General features: G+C 40.3%; 1 protein-coding gene across 3 annotated transcripts in view; it reads left to right on the top strand.

Moving 5' to 3' along the window:
• Positions 1 to 23,619, top strand: part of POLR3B (RNA polymerase III subunit B) — a 121,577-nt gene that overhangs the window by 55,305 nt on the left and 42,653 nt on the right. For all 3 annotated transcript variants that reach the window (XM_021091574.1, XM_021091576.1, XM_021091575.1), the window contains exons 15-20: positions 1,451 to 1,613; positions 2,851 to 3,004; positions 7,083 to 7,157; positions 7,857 to 7,955; positions 13,327 to 13,454; positions 23,228 to 23,437. In XM_021091574.1, coding sequence (XP_020947233.1) covers positions 1,451 to 1,613; positions 2,851 to 3,004; positions 7,083 to 7,157; positions 7,857 to 7,955; positions 13,327 to 13,454; positions 23,228 to 23,437 — 829 coding nt within the window. The remainder of the gene's footprint in view (positions 1 to 1,450; positions 1,614 to 2,850; positions 3,005 to 7,082; positions 7,158 to 7,856; positions 7,956 to 13,326; positions 13,455 to 23,227; positions 23,438 to 23,619) is intronic.

The following is a 23,619-nucleotide window of genomic DNA, read 5'->3' as shown; positions in this document are numbered from 1 at the left end:
CCATGAGGACGCAGTTTCAATCCCATGCCTCACTCAGTGGGTTAAGGATCTGAGGCTGCCGTGAGCTATGGCGTAGGTTGCAGACACGGCTTGGATCCTGCATTCCTGTGGCAGCAGTGTAGGCCGGCAACTGTAGTTGCTATTCAACCCCTAGCCTGGGAACTTTCATATGCCTCGGGTGTGGCCCTAAAAAGACAAAAATAAAAAGAACTGAAGATGTAATCTTTATATGTTGCATATGTCTCAAGGTTTTTTTTTTTTTTATTTGCTGTATTATGGCCTTGTTTATATGTTTGCTGTAGATTTTGTTTCAGTTGTATAGGAATTTTACAATATTTTTAAAATTTCCTGTTTACTTGGAAATGACCTCAGACACACACAAAAATGTTGTAAAAATAATGCAAAGAATTTCCATGATCCTTCACCTAGATTCCCCAGATGTAACATCTTACACATTGTAGCACAGTTATCAGCCTCATGAAGTTAATGTTGATAGCAGTATTATAGTCTGTAGGCCTTATTCAAACTTTGCCAATTGCCCCACTAAATTTTTTTTTTGGGGGGGCGGATCCAGGATTACACATTGCTTAGCTGTTGAGTCTCCTCAGTTGCTTAATCTGGAACAGTTCTTTAATCTTTATTTGTCTTTTATGACCAAGAAGCTTTATATAGCATACTGGCCATTTATTTTGTAGATTGTCATTTCAGACCAGAAGTTTGTTGTTTTTTATGTATTCACACTTATTAATGTTTGCCGTTACTTTCTTTATACAGTGTCATTTTAATGACCATGACGTTTGTTGCCAGGAGTAACAATTTAGATAATAAGTTTCTTTGGCGGGGGTGGGGGGAGAGGGGAGATGCTTATAATGCCATCATCATTTCTTAGTTCGTATAGTCCTGTGCCGAGCATTTCTGTGGTTAAATCTTCCTTTATATCCTTGCTTGTTACCTTAAGATAAATTCCTCTGGGTTAAAGGGTGTGTACATTCTTGAGGCTGTGTATGAATTGCCAGTGTCGGGAGTTCCCGTCATGGCGCAGTGGTTAACGAATCCGACTAGGAACCATGAGGTTGCGGGTTCGGTCCCTGCCCTTGCTCAGTGGGTTAACAATCCGGCGTTGCCGTGAGCTGTGGTGTAGGTTGCAGATGCGGCTCGGATCCCGAGTTGCTGTGGCTCTGGCGTAGGCCAGTGGCTACAGCTCCGATTCGACCCCTAGCCTGGGAACCTCCATATGCCGCGGAGCGGCCCAAGAAATAGCAACAATAACAACAACAACAACAACAAAAAGACAAAAGACAAAATAAATAAATAAATAAATGAATTGCCAGTGTCCCCTCTGAGGTTGTACTGCTTTGCATTGTCACCAGCAGGTAGTGAGCTATGTTCATACACTCTACTTTGTGTTACTAATGTTCATTCTTGGACATGACTTTCTTTTGTTTTTCAGGCATGTGGTTTGGTTAAAAACTTGGCCCTCATGACGCACATCACAACTGATATGGAAGATGGACCCATTGTTAAATTAGCCAGTAACCTGGGGGTAGAAGATGTGAATTTATTATGTGGGGAAGAGCTCTCTTACCCAAATGTGTTTCTCGTCTTCCTCAATGGTGAGTAAGTTAGGGAGACATGTTGATGCGAAACAGTTCAAGGCCGGAGAGGGAGGGAATCAACCATTATCCATGGATATAAAGCACAGATATACATCAATTCCATAGTCACTTTCTCGACCACTAAGCTACTCCCTGAATATACTCAAATTCTGGACCCAGATTGACCTTAATTGAAATGTAGAAAAAATGGTAACAGAAACAGTTACTCCATTGGCTGGGTCATCTAGGTTCTGAGACAATAACAGCTGTCAGAGCTAAAGGCTGAGAGTGTAGAGACCATTTGCTTTTGACCCTTTGGCAGCTGCCAACATATCCATAGTGGAACAGGCTCAATGTGGTACCTTTAGATTGAGTTAAATATGGAGACACTGTGCAAGAATAATCAGATCAGCCCTTCTAGTGGGATGACTTGTATTCTGCCACTTGGTGACTGATTGTTAGGAGCCTCTGGGGAGAGAGGGTTCCTTTCCTTCAGCTCCTGCTCAGGTTGCTCTTCTCTCATACCACCCCCACCCCTTTGGAGCCAGCCAGAGATGCTGCAGCAGGTGCAGCTCGGTAGCCTGGGTACTGTCTGCTCATCCAGGCTGCGCTCCATGTGCTCATCCAGGCCTTAGCCCCACACTCCTTCCGCTTTCCCTCCCCACCTCCCGACCCCAGAAGGCCCTAACCATTTCCCACGTGGGCTGATGAGAAGGAAAATGGGGCTGTTCACATGCCTGCCTCATTCAGGGAATCCGAACACCGCGCTTTCACCCAGAACCGCTCTGAGTCCTCACACTAACCCTGGGGACCAAAGCCCGTTTTCCTCGTTTCTCAGATGATGAGGGCAATGCAGGCGGTTTAATAATAGCGGTTACTAGGTGCTCGGTCCAGTTCCATGTGCCTTATGTGAGATCATTTAATCCCCACATTGACCCGTGGAAATGATGGGGGTCTGGACCCCGAGTTCCTGTCCCAGCGCTGTGCTGACAGACAAGGAGATGGAGGCCAAACTTAGCAGTGCTGCTCTGGCCAGCCTGTGGTAGGGCCGGCCCTGGCCTCCAGTCCCTTGGGCTGCCCTTGACCGTTCTACTCTGTTGCTCCCCCAGCCTTGTGGACTGGCTGCAGACTTGGTAACAGTATTTCCAAATGACTGCCCAGCACTGCTTATTATTTTTATTGAGTAGATATTTTAAATCCCATTAGATTTGTTTTTTCATTTCCATCTTGAATAGTCTTACTTCCTTCTGTTTAGGTAACATCCTGGGTGTCATTCGAGACCACAAGAAGCTGGTGAATACTTTTCGACTGATGCGCAGAGCAGGTTATATCAATGAATTTGTTTCCATCTCGACAAATCTGACAGATCGATGTGTCTATATTTCCTCTGATGGAGGAAGGCTTTGCAGGTAGATGTGGCTAGAAAGGGTTCTTAAGGTTTCTTTATGTTTACTTTTTTTTCTTTTTTCTTTCTTTATTTTTTTTTCCGGTCTTTTTGCCATTTCTTGGGCCACTCCCACAGCATACGGAGGTTCCCAGGCTAGGGGTCCACTTGGAGCTGTAGCCACCGGCCTATGCCAGAGCCACAGCAACTCGGGATCAAAGCTGAGTCTGCGACCTACACCACAGCTCACAGCAATGCTGGATCCTTAACCCACTGAGCAAGGCCAGGGATCGAACCCGCAACCTCATGGTTCCTAGTTGGATTCGTTAACCACTGAGCCATGACGGGAACTCCTATGTTTACTTTTGAAAGAAATAGATTTGTTTTTATTTTTGAAGCTGCTTTAACCTTTTTCATTGTTAAGATAAATTTAATTCACTTTTCAAACACCTCATGATTGTGCATACTGGGTACTGAGCACTCAGAGATTAATGGGAGTATGGCGTTCCACAGTTCCTGCTGAGGCGCAGCGGGAACGAATCCGACTAGGGACCATGAGGTTGCAGGTTCAATCCCCAACCTCACTCAGTGGGTTAAGGATCCTGCAATGCCTTGACCTGTGGTGTGTAGGTCACAGATATGGCTTGAATCTAGTGTTGCTGTGGCTGTGGTGTAGGCTGGTAGCTACAGCTCCAGTTTGACCCCTAGCCTGGGAACCTCCATATGCTGTGGATGTGGCCCTAAAAACAAAAAGGAAAAAAAAGATTAATGGCGGTCAGTCTCTGCCTTCAGAGAACTCAGTCTGCTGGGAAAGGCAGAAATAATTAGTAATAACAACCAACTACGTTAGCAAAAAAATGCAGGCCTTTATTTATTATCTTAATGGATGTGCTGTGTATAAGGATGTCACTACATGTAGCCCTGTAAGATTGGATTATTATTTTCCTTTAACAAATGAGATACTGGAGTTTAGTGAGACTGAGTAAATTACGCAAAGCCAGATAGCAGTGGAGTCTGTTTTTTACTTGAAAGTCCTTAGAATTCGTTCGATTCCAACAGTCCTGATTTTACACACTTTATTCTATTACTGTGAACTGAGCTTTAAAGGAGAAGTAGGGTTGTGTTGTTGATAACGGAGACAGGCTGAGGAATGGCAAGAATAAAAAACATGGAAGGATGAGGAGATAAACTAACAGTAGGCCCAGTAGAAAGGTAGGTGCCTTATATTCATTCAGCAAACATTTAGGACTGATTTTGTACTGGTGCTGTGTCAGAGGTGGAGGTGCCAGTATGACTGTGACCTGGTATCGAGTCCTTTGGGGTACGAGAGACCACAGCGGAGGATGTCTCCTTGTTCCGCAGCCTTCACTTGCTTCCCATGGTCATTCTCTGTGGACCTCAGGTGGTGTTAGGCACACGTCAGTGGGGCTAGTAGTGGTTAGAGTGGCAGGCAGAGCCGGGAGGGCGGACAGAGCTGGGACTGCATCGTTTCTCCTTCCACGTACCTCCCCCCACCCCCACCACCTTCCTCTGAGGATTGTCCTTCCCATCAGCAGTCTTCTTGGGACGGCCAGTCTTGTGCCCTCTCCTGCACAGCCGAAGGTCAGGCATATGACCCATACCTGGCTAGTCAGACTCTTCAAAGATTTTGCAGCCCTAGTGGAAAACCTCAAGGGAAGAAGTGGTCGGAGCTGATTGGTTCTGACAGTGCTGCCTACGAGAAATTGCCAGTGTGCCTACCTTTCTGGATCCTTGGGACTCTTCCAGCTCCTTTTCTATCTGAGGCTGAGGGTTGCACTTTTTTCTCTGATTTTTACCCTTCTGGCAAATTCTTATCCTTTTGGTGCATTCCTTAAAAATATTTCTTCTTGGGAGTTCCCGTCGTGGCGCAGTGGTTAACGAATCCGACTAGGAACCATGAGGTTGCGGGTTCGGCCCCTGGCCTTGCTCAGTGGGTTAAGGATCCGGCGTTGCCGTGAGCTGTGGTGTAGGTTGCAGACGCGGCTCGGATCCCGCGTTGCTGTGGCTCTGGCATAGGCCGGTGGCTACATCTCCGATTCGACCCCTAGCCTGGGAACCTCCATATGCCGTGGGAGCGGCCCAAGAAATAGCAACAACAACAACAACAACAAAAAAAAGACAAAAGACAAAAAAAATATATATTTTTTTCTTAATATTTTTTTTAGTAAGTTCCATCTTTGCTTAATTTAGCCAGAGTTGGTTTCTATTCTTTGCAACTAAAAGGCCCTACCTGATGCTACCTATGTTTGAGTCCTAATATCCCATCCCACTTACTGACTGGTTTGACTCTGAGTTTATTAAGTCTCTGGGCCTTGATTTCCTTGGCCATAAAAATGTAAATGGAGTTCCCACCGTGGGCCAGTGGGATCAGTGGTGTCTCTGGAGCACTGGGATGCAGGTTCAATCCCTGGCTCAGTACAGAGGCTTAAGGATCTGGGGTTGCTGCAGCTGTTGTGTTCCTCACAACTGTGGCTTGGATCTGATCCCTGGCCCAGGGACTCCATATGCCTCCAGACAGCCAAAAAAAAAAAAATAATAATAATAAAAAAAAATAATAAAGGGGAAAAATGTAAGTAACAGTGCCTCCCTAGGATTGATATAAGTTGTTTTAAGTGCCTTACAGGCTTTCCGGCGAACCTTGGGTGCTTATTTATAGCTATTAACATGGTCCAGTTAACGATGAGGAAAACAATGACATTTTCCAGCTTACTGTTTTTTTAGGATTTTTCTCTTTCATTACATCCAGTATAATATGGCATAGCCTACAAGGAAACTAATTCTTTTTCAGAATTGATTTTATAACGACGTAATGTAGATCTGGCAGGAAGAATTAGTAGCATTTGCTGAGTAAAGTAAAAGGTAGCTGAGGTAGCTAAGTGTGATCCCTTCTTGCTTCTGCCCCTGCTGCGTCATCGCTCATGAGTCTCTTAACCTGCACTAAACTGCAGCCCCCAAATGAGGGAGATGGCAGGGTCCCTGCTTCCGCTGAGAAGCACAAGAAGCCGCCAGGGTTCCAAGGTAGTGTTGATTCCCATGAAAAGTTCACCCTGTTCATTTTTCAGCAGCTTGTGTCCTCTCTTTGTAATTGTGCAGCTCCTCTTCTTAACTTTTTAAAAGTGCTCATTAGTCCTCAAATAGTTATTTGGATGTGAGGGTGGAGTGTCTGCTGCTTGCTTGCTCCTCTCTGTGAGAGCCGCTTATCCAAATAGCAACAGCCCTTGACGTCTCGGTGCCGCATGCCATCCTTTGTGTCACTGTTTCCTTGTGGTGGCGAAGCCCTCAAAGACACATCACTCCTGACAGTTACAGGTTAATCTACCAGAACAGTTGTGCACCGAAGCTCTCTACCTTATGACCATTGCATCATTAAAAAATCACAAAGTTGGAGTTCCCTGGTAGCCTAGTGGTTAAAGACTTGGTGTTGTCACTGCTGTGGCTTGTGTTGAGTTCATGGCTCAGGAACTTCTGCAGGCTGCAGGCATGGCCAAATAAAAAAAGTTATTATTTTTTTTAATCACAAAATAAAAAAGCTTTATTTTCTGCAAACTCCTATCCACTCTTTTTGGTCATGTATAGCTTTAGGTAACCTGCTAGTATAGTCCAGTGATGTTTATCTTAAGTCAGATCACTCTAGACCGCTGATAGTCATCAGACCGTCACTAAAAAAATGCCATCGTTTTACTCAAGCAGCTCCCTGTCTGCTGATTTCATGGGTAGATCCATATTCCCAAGATGAGATCAGGAGACACTTTTGGTATGATGCTGTTACACAGTTTGTTTGTTTTTTTAAAGGTTTTGTTTCCTTTCTAGATTTATTTTCATTTTGTATTGCCTTTCCATTCAAAGTCGAATATTTCCCAAGATACTTCCTGAGAAGTACTGTGTGTATACATGTACCCGTGTATACATGCACTGGTGTGTGTATGTGTATAAAAGAGAAAATAGGCCCCTATGCAGAAAATACCTGCTGTCCTCAAGCAATCCAGAAATAAATTTGCTTAGACCTACAGCTTCCTCATTTCACTATAGTAAACTTACTGATTTAATTCTCTTATTGTTTTTTTTTTTCTTTCCTATTCCAGACCCTACATAATTGTTAAGAAACAAAAGCCTGCTGTCACAAATAAGCATATGGAAGAGCTGGCTCAGGGATACAGGTAAATAGCCAAAAGCAAAACTTCTCGTTCTCTTGATGACTCATTTATATGATCTAAACAGAAGTAACACTATTTGATCTGCTCTTTTAAGAAAAACGGAATTCCTTTGTGACCAGTGGGTTAAGGATCCAGTGTTGTCTCTGCAGCAGCCCGGGTCGTTGCTGTGGCTTCAATCCCTGGTCCGGGAACTTCTACATGCCATGGGTGTGGGCCAAAAAAAAAAAAAAAAAAAGAAAGAAAAGTATATTTTCCTCCCAGCCACATATATCAACCTGTTAAAAATCTGTTTTTCTCTATGTGACTTGCTTGGACATTGTGAAATACTTACTAAAATCATGAGGATTACAGAGTCTTGGTGTAATTTAGCGCGCCAGTAAGTGTTTCTAGTAGGGGTATGTTGACTAGACACTGGGGGCCTCTCATTGTATAGTGTTTTTAAAGTCATAGACGGTATTTTTAGAAGCGGGACCAGATTGACAAGAATCACAGAGGTTTTACTGTTTGTTTCACTGATTTGTAGTTACTCCTTAATCAAGAATAGCATGTTTCAGGTATCCCAATGTATTGATTCTTGTTAGGAGAGAAAGATGCTCTGGGCCTAAATGAAAGCACATATTTTCCATGATTACATATAAAATACTGCAGTAAAATGTTTTTGTTTTTTTTTTAACAATGTTCATTTTACCAATATTTTCCTAGGAATTTTGAAGATTTCTTACATGAGAGTCTGGTTGAATACTTAGATGTGAATGAAGAAAATGATTGTAACATTGCACTCTATGAACATACAATTAATAAGTAAGTAACATCTGTGACAACCATAATGAAAAACTGTTCTTACTGTAGAAACTGTGTTCTTTAAAATTTCATCTTCATGGAGTTCCTGTCGTGGCGCAGTGGTTAACAAATCCGACTAGGAACCATGAGGTTTCGGGTTCAATCCCTGGCCTCGCTCAGTGGGTTAAGGATCTGGCATTGCCGTGAGCTGTGGTATAGGTTGCAGACACTGCTCGGATCCCGCGTTGCTGTGGCTGTGGTGTAGGTCGGCGCCTACAGCTCCGATTTGACCCCTAGCCTGGGAACCTCCATATGCCGAGGGCATGGCCCAAGAAATGGCAAAAAGACAAAAAAAAAAAAAATTTCATCTTCAGTTCTATTGTGTATTCTCTTGTAGGAACTGTTAGTAATATGTACTGTTTTATAATGAAGCATAACCCATCCTTTATCCCAAGAGTATCACAAAACTGCTAACAAATAATCTTTAGATTGAATTATCCTTCTTTTTCATTTCATACTTAGTGTATATTTCTTAAAAGGAATTGCATCTCTGATTTTAATGTTTGATTACTGCCAAAATTGAACTAATGAATTGGGCTGTGTAATGCTGTATTTAGCTCTCCTAGGGATGATTTTGTCAGGGGATGTCTGATTTCTGTTGTCCCTACCCTGTATGTGGTAAAGCTGTCTCTGAACTATGTGCAGTATAGACATGAAATGGGAACATGTTCCCAGTGTTTCTTCCAGCACAGTGATATTTTTAGAAACATCTGTGTCCCATTTGGAATACATTAGAGGACTGTATTTAACTTTCTGTCTGATGCATGTAGCTGATGTACCACTCACCTGAAATAAGAATTTTTGCAGTTTTATTGTTAAATGGTTAGGGAGTTTAATACCACCACCTGAGAACTATTTATGTCTTCAATCAAGAAAGTGCTTTTTGGAGTTCCGTCATGGCTCAGTGGTAACGAACCCGACTAGGATCCATGAGGACTGGGTTCAATCCCTGGCCTCGCTCAGTAGGTTAAGGTTCTAGCATTGCTGTGAACTGTGGTTGCAAACATGTCTTGGATCTGGAATTACTATGGCTGTGGCATAGGCCAGCAGCTGCAGCTCCGATTCGACCCCCACCCTGGGAACTTCCATATGCCGTGGGTGTGGTCCTAAAGAGACCCCCCCCCAAAAAAAAGTGCTTTCCCTGTTTTTGCTACCAGATGAAATATACCACTTTGTTTTATCTTATGATAATTTAGTAAATAATGCTTTTCAGTCAGAATATTTATTCCTTAAAGGTATGAATCTCTCAAAGTACTCTTTTTATGCTAGATTTCAAGATTGACAGAATGCAAAGAACTGTTATATATAGTAACCCCCACATAGCAATTCTGTCCTTGTTACTCAAGTCAGAACCCTCAGTTTCAGCCTTGACTCCTTTTCCCTCTATACCCACATCTAATCTCTCAAAACATCATGTGGACTTTCAAAATATGCCTGGCATCTGATCCCTTTCCACCACTTCCACCTACCACCCTACTGCACGCCACCGCCCTTGCTTGTCTGGATCTTTACGAAAGGCTCCTGACTATATCTGCACTTGTTCCCACAGAGTCTGTTCTTAATAGATCACAATGGTCTTGTCATTTCTCTTCTCAACACCTTCCTTCCCCCCACCCCAGCACCACCACCCACCAGTGGCTTTCCAGTTTCTGGTAGCATCTTTAGAATTTTCTATGCATGGTATCATGTCATCTGCAAAGAGTGATAGTTTTACTTCTTCCTTTCCAATTTGGATTCCTTTTATTTCTTTTTCTTCTCCAATTGCCATGACTAGGACTTCCAAAACTGTGTTGAATAAAAGTGGTGAGAGTGGACATCTTTGTCTTGTTCTTGATCTTGGAGGAGATACTTTTAGTTTTTCACTGTTGAGTTTGATGTTAACTGTGGGTCTGTCATATTATGGCCTTTATCCCACTGAGATAGGTTCCCTCTGTGCCCACTTTCCGAGAGTTTTTATCGCAGATGGATAAAAACTTTTTCTGCATCTATTGAGGTGGTCATAGGGGTTTTATTCTTCAGTTTGTTAGTGTGGTCTGTCACACTGATTGATTTGCAGATATTGAAAAATCTTTGTATCCCTAGAATATATCCCACTTGATTATGGTATATGATCTGTTTAATGTAGTGGGGGATTCAATTGGCTGGTATTTTGTTGAGGATTTTTTTTTAAATCTGTGTTCATCAGTGATATTAGCCTGTAATTTTCTTTTTTTGTGGTGTCTTTGTCTGGTTTTGGTATTAGGGTGATGGCCTCATAGAATGAGCTTGGGGGTGTTCCTTACTTTACAGTTTTTTGGAAGAGTTTCAGGATAGGTGTTAATGCTTCTAAATGTTTCATAGAATTCACCTGTGAAACCATCTGATCCTGGATATTTGTTTTTGTTGGAAGTTTTTAAATCAAAGTTTCAATTTCAGTACTTGAGATTGGTCTATTCATATTTTCTATTTCTTAGTTCAATCTTGGAAGATTATACCTCTCCCAACATGTGTCCATTTCTTCTTGGTTGTCCATTATATTGGCATATAGTTCCTTGTAGTAGTCTCTTATAATCCTTGTATTTCTGTGGCGTCATGTGTAACTTCTTTTTTAGTTTTAATTTTATTGATTTGAGCCTTCTCTCTTTATTTCTTGATAAGTCCGGCTATATGGTTTATCACTTTTGTTTATCTTTTCAAAGAACCAGGTTTTAGTGTCATCAATCTTTTCTATTTTTTTTTAGTCTATTTCATTTATTTCTGCTCTGATCTTTATGATAATCTCTCCTTCTACTGACTTTGGGTTTAGTTTTTCTTTCTGAATTTGCTTTAGGTGTAAGATTAGGTGTTTATTTGAGATTATTCTTGTTTGTGGAGATACAATTGTATTGCTTTCTTCTTAGAATTGCTTTTGCTGTGTCCCATAGGTTTTTGGATCATTTGCGTTTTCATTTCATTTGTAGGTATTTTTTTATTTCTTCAGTGATCTGTTGGTTGGTAGTAGCGTATTGTTTAGTCTCCATCACAAAAGTGCCTCACCTACTGGTTTGCTGTGCCTTCTTCTTTGTCTTTGGGTGTAGAATATCTTTTTTGCTACATTCCAGTGTGTTTTTGTTAATGGTTGTTCAGCAGTTAGTTATGATTTTGGTGTTTTTGTGAGAGGACATGAGCTCAAGTCCTTCTCCTCTGCCATCTTATCTCCTCTCCCCTTGTACTTCGTCTTAATTTGAACTAACTGTAAGGCCCTTATGCACAGTGAACAGGAAGTCTCCTATTTCCTGTTCAGGATAGAAACTTAGAGTGGTTATAATTTTGAATAATACTATTGCTTTCTCTTTTGTAAAATTCAGGTCCAGACTGGACTTTGAGAAATTACTGGATAATATATGATCTCATATGTGTTGTTGTCGTGGCAAAAGAAAATAACTTAAGGTCTTTACCCTTTTCATTTTCAGTTCATCCCAATCTTTATATGGGATAAAGCCGTTTTTGTTTGCATGAGGAATGTCAAATTGGCCAATATATAAACAAAACAGTACATTTTAAACAAAAATTTTTTTCTAGGTTATAAAATATCACTATAAGCTATTTCTCTTTTAAAAGTAAAAACAAAGAGAAGAAAACCTAAAGCCCTTTCCCTCTCTGCTGACAAGAGCCTAAAATGTTTGAGAGAATTGGGGTTCTGTGAGGTTGTGAGGTCACAACTATATTCTTCTAAGAACTTTTACCAAACTAAGGACGTAATATTTGTGCATTGAAAACAAATAGGTGGATAACTGGATAAGTGGGAGATCTTTGCCATGTACATTGCAACTAATTTTCCATGATGTGTTGAGCTGTCTTGGAAATCACTTCTCTTCAGAAGTACTATAAAGCCATTGAAATTGTTATTAAATTTAGGCTTTAGGAATACTTAAGGAAGGGAGAAGAATCATTGGAGACACAGATCCTGGATGTGACATCTGTTATTTTCAGCAAAACCTAAAATCAGTCTGGCTGCCCTTTGCCATTCAGATATCTGAGTTGCTTTATCACTTTATCATTTAGCCAAACCTAAGTTTTCTATGAAAATATAAAAGTAACCAGGATTCTAACATCTCCTAGGTAAAGTCTTTGTGCCCAGTAAGTACAGCTGAGCTGTCTAGTAAAAATATAATGCAAGTCACCTATATAACTTTTAAGTTTTCTAGTAGCCACATTAAAGAAGTAAAAAGATGAAATTAATTTTAATAATTTTATTTCGCCCAGCATAATTAAATGATTATCATGTCAGCATGTAACTGATACAAACATATTGAGATGTTTTACATTTTTTTCCTACTAAGTCTTCAAAATCTGGTGTGCACTTACACCACATTTCAATTTGGATGCTTAATTTTCATTGCAAAAACGTGATCTGATTTAATAACATTTACAATTGAAAAAGTAGATTAAGAAATGTAGTGGTTGCCAACATAACTAAAATTTTTAAATACTGAATTGAATTATTTCAATTTAAATTTGAGCTTTAATGTTATATTATAAATTGTATATTTAAGCTAATATTGTAAGACAATTAAAATTAAGTAAAATTAAATAGTCAGTATCTCACCCATACTAGTTTAACTTTTCAAGTCCTTAATAGTCATGTTTAGCTCGTACTGGTCCCCCTAGGTCTATAGTAACTACTCTTAAAATGGATATATTCCTCTCTCTAAAAGGATGATACAGCTTTCTTATTCATATAAATTGGAGAAGTAAGGAAAAGCAGGAATCCATGTGGACGTTTTTTTTCTTTTTTGGCTGCCCCATGGCATATGGAGTTCTTGGGCCAGGGATTAGATCCAAACTGCAGTTTTGACCTGTCCCACAGCTGCAGCAATGCTGAATCCTTTAACCCACTGTTCCTGGGCCAGGATTGAACCTGTGTTCTGGCACTGCTGAGACACCTCTAATCCTCTTGCACCACAGCAGGAACTCCTCCATGTGCATATTTTTGATACCACATTTCTATGTACTTAATATAGTAGTTTATTTTAAAATGTTAATTAATAGTAGTAGTAGTAGGTAATACTGCTATTTTTTTGTATAGGCAGTCCATGTTGTCTCCCTTGTCTTATAATTCCATGATTAATAAAAGTTTCACTTTCGGTTTCACTGAAAGAAATATGCTTTCTTATATTTTATTGAAGTATGATTTTCTTCTGTCAGTTTTACTAGCATTTTATTATTACTGAGGTTTTTATTATGTAAATTTATTATACATTTTATGTATAAATTTATATATATATATATAAACTTTTTTATACTCTGTAAGAGTTTTTTTTTTTTTTAGTACTTGGTGCCTAAGATATCTGATTCTTAATTAACTTGATAGAGATACCACCCACTTGGAGATTGAACCCTTCACTCTTCTTGGCGTTTGTGCTGGCCTGATCCCATACCCTCATCATAACCAGTCCCCAAGAAACACATATCAGTGTGCCATGGGGAAACAAGCCATGGGTAAGATTTTCTTCTTGAAGTTCATTCTAAGTACTTTGATAAATACTTATGCTGTTTTTTTTTTTTTTTTTTTTTTTTTGTCTTTTTTGTCTTTTTGTTGTTGTTGTTGCTATTTCTTGGGCCGCTCCCGCGGCATATGGAGGTTCCCAGGCTAGGGGTCGAATCGGAGCTGTAGCCACCGGCCTACGCCAGAGCCACAGCAACGCGGGATCCAAGCCGCGTCTGCAACCTACACCACAGCTCACGGCAACACCGGATCGTTAACCCACTGAGCAAGGGCAGGGACCGAACCCGCAACCTCATGGTTCCTAGTCGGATTCGTTAACCACTGCGCCATGACGGGAACTCCTATGCTGTATTTTTAATTCACTAGTATCGCGGGTTTGGCCAAGTTGGGTATTACTAATATCTGAGTGTTAACCAGACTCTGCCTGTGGAATTCTGCAGTGCTGATAGTTGTCCTTGTCATGTCTAAAGCTTAAACAAAAATGGAGAAATCCTCTCTGAGCGAGTCACAGAGTTATGAGGGGGTAAATATAAAGAGAAAAGCCCTATGTAAACATGTGTTCTTAACCAGAAGGATTGAAGAAAGAACAGAAAATCTCAAGGCTAAGGGGTGAGAATCAAAGGCGGTAGAGATAAAGATGCACAGTGTATGGTAGAATGTACCTAGGGAGTTTCTGTTGTGGCTCAGCAGAAGCATATCTGACTAGCATCCATGAGGAGGCAGGTTCCATCCCTGGCCTTACTCAGTGGGTTGAGGATCCAGCATTGCCATGAGCTGTGGTGTAGATCGCAGACTCAGCTCAGATCCTACATTGCTGTGGCTGTGGTGTAGGCTGGCAGCTACAGCTCCCATTCGACCCCTGGTATGGGAACCTGCATGTGCCGCGGCTGCAACCCCCAAAAGACAAAAGACAAAAGACAAAAAAAAAAAAAAGAATGTACTTAATAAGGATGACAATCACTGGGCCCATTATAACCATGCAATTGCTCCTATAGCTCCTGAACATTCAATTTGGGCCACACCAATTTCAAATTCATTTTCCTTTCTCTTCTTCTTCCCTTTCATTCATTCATCTATTAGTTTATTCATCCATCATCTGTAGCATCTATTTATTTTTAACAGTAGACCAGCCAGTGGGGCTGGAACCTAAAAACAGAGAGATGAGACAGTGCCCTGTCCTCAGTGAGTTCACAATCTAGGAGGAGTGACTAACAAATAAAACAATTCAGTTAATCTGATAAATGCTATAATAGACTGATAACCAGAATCTAAAGGAGTAAGAGCAGAAAGAACAGCAGAGTTAGAGAGTAGGTTGTTTCTGAAGAAAAGAACTGAACTGAGTCTTCAGAGGCACCGAGTCCCTTTCACAGGTGTGAGGATATAAGCAAGCAGTGAGTGGGGAAGTCTCGGTGCTTTGGTACGGGTGTTTTGTGTAATGTATGCTGTGGTACGGGTGTAGAGGCATGCTGGAAAGCTGCCTCGTATTAAGGAGTTTCAATTTTGTCTTGAAGGGGATTCAGAGAGGATACCAGTTTAAAAAAAAAAAAAAAACAAAACCTGTTATGTTTGTAAACTTTTTTTTGAAATGTTTTTGAAACTCATGTAAATCCTAAAAAGTTTAATACATTTTACTTTCATATATATCTATGACATCACTATGACTTGTCACCTCTTTTTTAAAGTATGGTACAAGGAAGATTATAAAGATACTATAAAAGGTTTTTGCATTGCTTTTGGGTAACAACCAGAATGCAGGTAGCTTCTCAGTCACTAACAGTTATGTGGCTGCAATTGACCACGCAAAGCTTGACAATTTAAAAATTCCGTTCCTCCTTATGGATGGAGTATGTATTTCTTTTTCAGTTTTTGTATCGCCCTTTGGTTGGCTAAGAAGAAATGAGGAGCATGTTGTCCCGCTCCCATTTACCTGAATGATGTAATGCCTGGACAGTTCAGAATAATTCCCAGTGGGAAAATCTAAACAGCGGCTCATCAATTTAGCCTTTCCCATTCATCCTCAGCAGCAGTGTAGGCTGATTTCCCGCTTGTGCTTCTGACTTGCTAACAAGTTGAAATATACAGTACTGAATCCTGTGTGTCATGAAAGGGCTATCACTTCTATTGGGTTTACCAAACCATTTTGTTTCATGATGTGAATCCTGGCTGAAACAATACACCTTTTGTGTAGAACCTTCAGTAGAATTAACGGAAGACTAATCACTTCATCGCTAATGCCACTCTTTAGTGTGTTTGAAGATTGAAAGGGCTGCATCTATCTCCACTTGGCAAAATCTCTTTTCCTTTTTGTAAAAAAGAAGAAACGGAAGGAAAGAAATAATATTTTTATTTTTGTAACTCCCCTCCCTACCCCCGCCAAAAAAAAAAAAAAAAAAAGAAAAAGAAAAAAGCCTTTATTTTGTAGCCATGAGTATCTGAAACGTTCAGCTAGTTACCACACACAGTTAAGCAGGATCAGTGTGTACAGAAAGCCAATTCAGTGTCTGTAGAGTTCTTTTGTAGTTTTCTGTGTGAAGGTTTTTTTTCCTCGTTTTGTTTTGAGTGTCATTTGCAATTCATTGTCTGTGTTTTCTGAGGTTGGTGTATTCAGCTGCTCTGACCCTGGGTCCTGCACATTTAGCTCCTTGGATACAATCCTCTGACGTTACTGCTGACGCTAGGAAGACAAAAGCCACTGAATATCTTAAGTAAAAAAAAAAAAAAAAAAAGCCTTTGTTACTGTTTGTTATTATAAAACACCTGACAGGAAAGAAAAGCTGTGAGATAAAAGTACATTTAAAGTTGGCACATAAGATGGCCACATTTCTCTTCGGACACTGAAATAGCTGCAGAAGTATTGAGCGAGGACTATAGGAAAACTTGCAGAAGGACAGAGGCTGGCAGACGGAGAGACCCAGCAGTTTGAGTTGGACTTCTCTGTCATTATAATCTTGACAGCTAATAACTAGACGTCACATCATCCCATTTTTAAATAGTAGCCATTGCTGAAGACTGTGTACATCTCAGAGACTCTGTGTGGATTTTTTAATGTTTTAGTTGCTGTTTGTTTGTTAATCTATGTGGAAAGTGAAAGACACTATCCCAGAATTAAATTTGCCACATGGTCTAACCAACCTGGAAGTTCCCTATATACCTTTTCCAACCAACCCCTCCCGTTCAAGAGTGAAAAAGTAAGAAACCCATTTTCTTTCACTACGAAGGAGACCAAGACAGCACAGACCACCGAGACCGAGAGCCTTACCTTGTGTGTAAAGGAGCACTGACTTTAATCCAGCATGAAGCACCAGCAGAGGGGGTTTCTTCAACCTAAGGCTCTTTAGGTTATTCGTAGAGTTCAAGTTTCGACCCCATGTCCTACTGTACTACGGAGAAACACCCCCCTTCCCTGGATACGGCTCTGTTTGTTGTGACATGGTTCAGAGCAAGAAGTCAGGTAGATACATGCGGAAGTGGCAAGGTCCCCAGGTCGCTCGGTGCTGCAAGTGTGATGGGTACATTGTATTCTCTCTCCCTGGCACCAGACGCCAAGTTCACATGAGTCACGCTTTCCTGTCCTGCCCACTTTATTAGTTGGCAACCCTCTAGTGGAACACTTTCTCCTGTTTAAAAGGATCTTTTAGTCACTATCAGCTCAGTTAATGAATATGCATCACATACCTCCTCTAGCCCCTGCTGCTTCTCACCACCCCTTCCTCCTTCAACTCCAAATTGCTGTTTTTTTTGTTTTTTTGTTTTTGTTTTTTTTTAAGTCAGGAGCTAATGTAGCTTCTGTTTTGGTTTTTGTGTTCAGTAGAGTCTGTTCCCAAATGGGTAGTTCCTTCTCTTATTTCCCCCACTTTGCACAGTAGGATGGGATGTACTAGAAATAGGCTGGGGAATTTTGAAACATTCCAAACACGTAGTATACAAAGATCCTCATAAAATATTGTTTCATTCTACATCTCCTCCTCCACTTTCTGATTGAAATTTTTTTAGAATATTTATTTTTTTTATCCATTTGGGAATGCAAAATAGAAATATGTCTTGACCAAATTATCCCTGGCAATTTTTTTTTAGAATTTTTTATTGGTTAAAAAAAATAAACTCATTGTAGCTGTTTTAGATACATAGTTATGTGACAGTTCCTGAGACTAGAATGTTAATAATAAGCCCTTGTGGAAGTAAAACTTAAGCTCAGTATGTAGGGTTAGAGTGGAGGTAGAGTGTGTGGTATTGCAGGATGATGGATAAGTATTTTAATTACTCATATTGTTTGTATGAGTCATAATGAATGTTGCCAATACCCAGCTGATTTATGTACCTTTTTCTTTCAATGACAATAATAATTTTGTCAGATATAATACATACCTTTTTTGTTCCTGATGAAGTGAATTCCAGTTTGGTTGAGTAACTTATAAGAGGTTATATTATGTCTTCTACACAATGATAAATACATAGAAAACTTATAAAACTGAAGCTAACTTCTCTCCTCACTTTTTCTGATTACCTATGGATCATGATAAAGGTACCTTTCCTGCTAGACTGTAGATTATAAACTCCTTGAGGGCAGGGACTATGTCTGTGTTATTTGCTGCTGTATCCCTTGGGCCTGAGCCTAGCACCAGTTTCGTAGGTACTTACCAAATGTTTCGGCAACAAATAAGTGAGTCTCTGAGCACATTAAAGTTGTTAAGAAATCAGATGCAGATTTTGGAAAAGAATCTTTGAAGTGAAGACCCAAATTGGAAGGCTCACACAGCCTGATATTTAGACTTACCATGAAGTCACAGTCATGAAGACAGTATGGTGTCGACATGAGGGTAGACATAGAGCAATGGAACAGAATCCAGAAATAGACCCACATATTCATGGGCAACTGATTTTTTTTTATTTTCCCACTGTACAGCAAGGGGATCAAGTTATCCTTACATGTATACATTACAATTACATTTTTTCACTCAGTATGAGATTCTCTAGTTCCATCCATGTTGCTGCAAATGGCATTATGTCATTCTTTTTTATGGCTGAGTAGTATTCCATTGTGTATATATACCACATCTTCTAAATCAAATCATCTGTCGATGGACATTTGGGTTGTTTCCATGTCCTGGCTATTGTGAATAGTGCTGCAATGAACATGCGGGTGCAGGTGTCTCTTTTAAGTAGAGTTTTGTCCGGATAGATGCCCAAGAGTGGGAGGCAACTGATTTTTGATAAATGTATCAGGGCAATTCCGAGGAAAGGAAAATCTTTTGAGCAAAATAAAACATCTGAGTATCCGTACAGAAAAAAATGAACATCAGCTTCTACCTGATACCATAGCAAAAGTTAATACAAAATTAAGCACAACCCTGAGTGGAATGTTGCAGGACTTGCATACAGAGATGGGACACCAAGGCTTATTGCCAGGAAGCAGCGTTTATTCCTGCCGGCACTGGCTCAGTGGATTCATATCCAAAGGCACAGTGGGGTGTAGCCTCATATACCCTCTTTAGTTCCCCTTTGCTTTTGAGTCCCTTTGTCTTCCTTATAGGGTAACATACATTTGATTGGGTGGTCAATGTTACAGAATTACACATGCACACATAGATGCTGATTATACCACATTGTTCTGGGAGGGCCCTTACTACAGTAAGAGGTGAAACTATAAAACTTACAGAAAGAAACTTAAGCAAAAATCTTCATGACCTCAAATGACCTCAGATTTCTTAGAACACAAAAAAAGCACAAACTCTAAAAAAAGAAAAAAGAAATTGGACTTCCCAAAACTAAACTTTTTCTCTTTGAAAGACACTGTTAAGAATATGAGAGACACCATTAAGCCACAATATGGGAGAAAGTATTTGCAATACATATATCTGATAGAGGATTTGTATCCAGTAAATGTATGTATATACACAAAGGACTCTTTGATAATTAGACAACTCATTTTTTTAAAAATTTTTTTATTTTTATTTTTTGTCTTTTTGCCATTTCTTAGGCCGCTCCCACGGCAAATGGAGGTTCCCAGGCTAGGGGTCTAATTGGAGCTATAGCTGCTGGCCTACGCCAGAGCCACAGCAACGTGGATCCGAGCTGCATCTGCAACCTACATCACAGCTCACGGCAACGCTGAATCCTTAACCACTGAGCCAGGCCAGGGATCGAACCCTCAACCTCATGGTTCCTATTGGGATTCGTTAACCACTGAGCCACCATGGGAACTCTCTAGACAACTCATTTAAAAGCTGGAGTTCCCATTGTGGCTCATGGTTAACGAATCCAACTAGGAACCATGAGGTTGCGGGTTCGATCCCTGGCCTGGCTCAGTGGGTTAAGGATCCAGCATTGCAGTGAGCTGTGGTGTAGGTCGAAGATGTGGCTCAGATCCCGTGTTGCTGTGGCTGTGGCTGTGGTGTAGGCCTGCAGCTGCAGCTCCAATTAGACCCCCAGCCTGGAAACTTCCGTATATGCCATGGGAGCTGCCCTAGAAAAGACAGACTAAGTAAGTAAGTACGTAAATAAATAAATAAATAAATAAGTAAATAAATAAAAGGTGGGGAAAACCCAGACACCTCACAAAGAGTAATAGGAATAGCCAATAAGCTCATGAAAATGTGTTCAACATCATTAGTCATCAGGTGAATGTGAACTAAAACTGTGAGCTAGGACCACACACTCATTAGAAAGACCAAAGTGAAAAAAACTGACATAGTAAGTGCTGGTGAGAATATGGAGCAACCAGAATGCTCATACACTGCTGATGAGAATGAGAATGTAAAATGGTGAAAATCGCTTTGGAAAATTCTTAAGTAGTTTCTTAAAGTTAACCATGCCCTCAGTACCCCACCCAGAAATTTTTCTGCTGTGTATCTATCCAAGAGAAATGAACACTCAGATTTGTGCATGACAGTCACAGCAACTTTATTCACTGTAGCCCCAAACTGGAAACATCCCACATATCCAGCAGGTGGGTGGATAAACAGAATGTATAGTCTTAGGATGGAATACCTCTCAGCAGTTAAAAAACATGAACTGTGCTACACACAACCACATGGAAGAGTCTCAGAATCACGCTAAATGAAAGCAGCAGCCCAGGATTGTGCATAGAGCATGTATGATTCTACTTAGGTAAAATTCTAGAAAACACAAGCTAATCTGTACTGATAAAGCACAGATCCTTGGTTGCCTGGAGCCAGAGACAGGAGAGATCTGGTGGGAGTGTCAGAAATGTTCTAGATCTTGGTTGTGGTGGTGGCTTCACAGGTGTAATATATCTGTCAGAACTCATCAATTCGTACACTTTAAATTGTTGAAGTTTATTGCAATTCAGTAACATTGATGAAATAAAAAGAAATTGGGCAAAGGAAGATGGGGAAAATAAATGTCTAAAATTTCATTTTATTTTTCTCAGTATACATTTGCATGTGCATCCTCTTCTTCATCTTGCCTTAAAATAAAAAACTTCTTCGGTGTTTTAATCTACATGCACGTACCTTGTTATGCCAACTTGCGACTCCTTAAGAAAGTTTTGATCAAGAAAATAAGACTTTGTAAGAAAGATTGTGTCCTGGATAGTAAGAAAATTAAATCAGTGCAGATGAAAGTTATAGCAAAATATGGCAGTAGAAGGAGAATTCAGCTTATAGATGTTCTCATTGTATTAGTTACTCTATAAACACAATGCCCTTCTTAAGGAAGCTGAAAATGCTAATAAAGTTATCTTATTTGGGAATGTGCTTCACCCAGACTAGTGTTAGAATTTAATTTCTCATGTTTTCTCAGAAAAGCTGGCTTATTGGCTAAAAAAAATGGCTAGTCAGTCATTAATAATTTTTACAAAAATTATAGCATGTGGTGGCATTTAGAAGTTTTGTAACATAGAGGTCATAGTTTATAAGTCACATTTTAACCTACATGCCCAATCATCAGTGCTGCTAAAGATGTGTATACACGTCAACCCCTACAAGTTCTTAAAAAGTCTTTAAAAAAAAATTTCTGATGAGAGCATAAACACCACACTCTTGCTAAACCATTTTGCTGTCATCCATTCGATGGTCAGTGGTAATGCCCAAGAATTCTGTCCTGCACCTGGTAGCACAATTTATAGCAGGATCCCATCCCTATCACCGTTGTTTAGAGGTGCAGCCAACTATACTTCCTGCTGCATAATAGTGCTTGTCTCAGGTTTCAGAGAACAAGCTTGGCAGCCTGGCAGGACATTACCTGAACCTGGTGCTGAGCTGGATAAAAGAGACAATTGGAGCTGAAATCTCAACATAAATTTTAAATGATTTCATGTAGAAGAACCAACTTATTGCCCGTGAACTTTACCACAATCCGAGCAGCTGCAATTTGATTTCTAAAACAGTAAGTGATCTATTACCAGGTATCCTGCCTGGTTTATTAGTTGGCATTAAAATAACATTAATTGGCAATTTGTAGTGTAAACTTGACAGAAATTTCATGAGGTTCTGTTATTGGTTTTCAGCCGGATCTTGATAAATTTTCTAGGGATTTAAGCACAGATTTTGTACTCTCATAAAAAATATATTACAATTCTTTAATTTCATTCATTTGACATTTATTGAGCATCAGCAGTGAGCCCAGCACTGTACTGGGTGCTCCTGTCCTACAAATTTCATTATTTCTTTCAATAGTTATCATCATACCGTATCATCTTTGCCACCTGAATAGGTTATTTTCATCCCTGAATTGAAATCACCATTGACTTAATGGCATGAGGAAGAGGAAGAGGTAGAGGAGGTGAATACTGAGTTTGGTATCTGCTCACATTAAAGCTTAACTCCATTCAGCAACATGTTAGCATCTTGGGGGGTGTGCGTGTTGTGAATGTGCCACTCGGAAGAGAAGAACCGCCTGGGAGAAGTTAGAGAGGATCAGTAGCCCACACTCAAGTTCAGCAGTGGGACAAACACAGCTTTCCTGGTTTTAAGGTCTCTGAGTAGGAGCGATTGTATGTTCACAAGCATAGGAGACTGAAAGCCTTTTGGGGAGGGGGGGCAGATCCGTAAACCCTGATGAATCCCAGTGGGGGAAAGAGAAGGGTACGTTAACATTCTGATTTCACTTCCAGTTGACAGTGATACCCCTCCAAGGTTTAGTCAAGTGGAAAGGCTGATTGCTAAGGAGAGAAAAGGCCACCCCTGATTGGATAGGGTCCCGGCTGAGGAAGGGATCCTGCCTTTCCCCGTTTTGTCTCCAGGGCTAGGCACAGAGTAGGTGTTTATTAACTGTGTAATAAATAAATAGTTGAGCACATGAATAAGTCTACTCATCTCTGCTTTCACTCTCCTCCTCATCCTGTTCCCCCCCCCCCCCCGCTTTCTTTCCTTTGTAATTGTTGATTTCTTTTTACGAAATACATCTATATTTGTCCCACTGTGTAAACTCCTTGCCTGTCAGCTCTGAGGGGTTTTCTCCAGTTGCACCTGGAAATGTGCCTGGAACATAGTAGAACCAAATAAAGAACTGTTGACTTGTGATAGTAACTGAAACTCTTCAAATGCAATCAATATGCTAAACCCCAAAAGTTGGAATTATTTACATAAGTGTACCTTGGGTGTGATTTTTCTTCTTTGTACAATTTTTGACATAACTGAAAAAAAGTTGTTTTTAAAAGTTGTGAAATCCACTGTGAGAGCCTTGCTTTTTAAATGTTTGACCTGAAGGATCTCGTTAGTGAAATTAGTGTGTTGGTCTCTGAACTCATGGCTCCCTGTTTGACCTAATAGAAGGTTGCATTTTGTTTTCTCCGTTATCAATGAAGGTACCATTGGATACAACCAGCGGAACAGAATTGATACTCTCATGTATCTCCTCGCATATCCACAAAAACCCATGGTTAAAACAAAGACCATTGAACTGATAGAATTTGAGAAACTGCCAGCTGGGCAGAATGCGACAGTTGCTGTGATGAGTTACAGTGGCTATGATATTGAAGATGCTCTTGTTTTAAACAAGGCTTCCTTGGACAGAGGTAAGTGAATTTTTAACGCTCTGACACCAAAGGTGCTTTGTGTAGAATTAGACGCAGGCATGATCAGTGTGGAAGTCATCTGGTGTCAGTGCTAGTGTCGGTTTCAAGTGGTTTGAATTTTATATAATATACACACAGGAGGTGCTATTTTGGTGTGGATGTTTTTTAAATGACTGTCACAT

Source organism: Sus scrofa, chromosome 5 (assembly GCF_000003025.6).
Source record: "Sus scrofa isolate TJ Tabasco breed Duroc chromosome 5, Sscrofa11.1, whole genome shotgun sequence".
NCBI lineage: Eukaryota > Metazoa > Chordata > Mammalia > Artiodactyla > Suidae > Sus > Sus scrofa.
The sequence above is the reverse complement of the archived record's forward strand: the minus strand, read 5'-3'. Positions and strand labels throughout refer to the sequence as shown.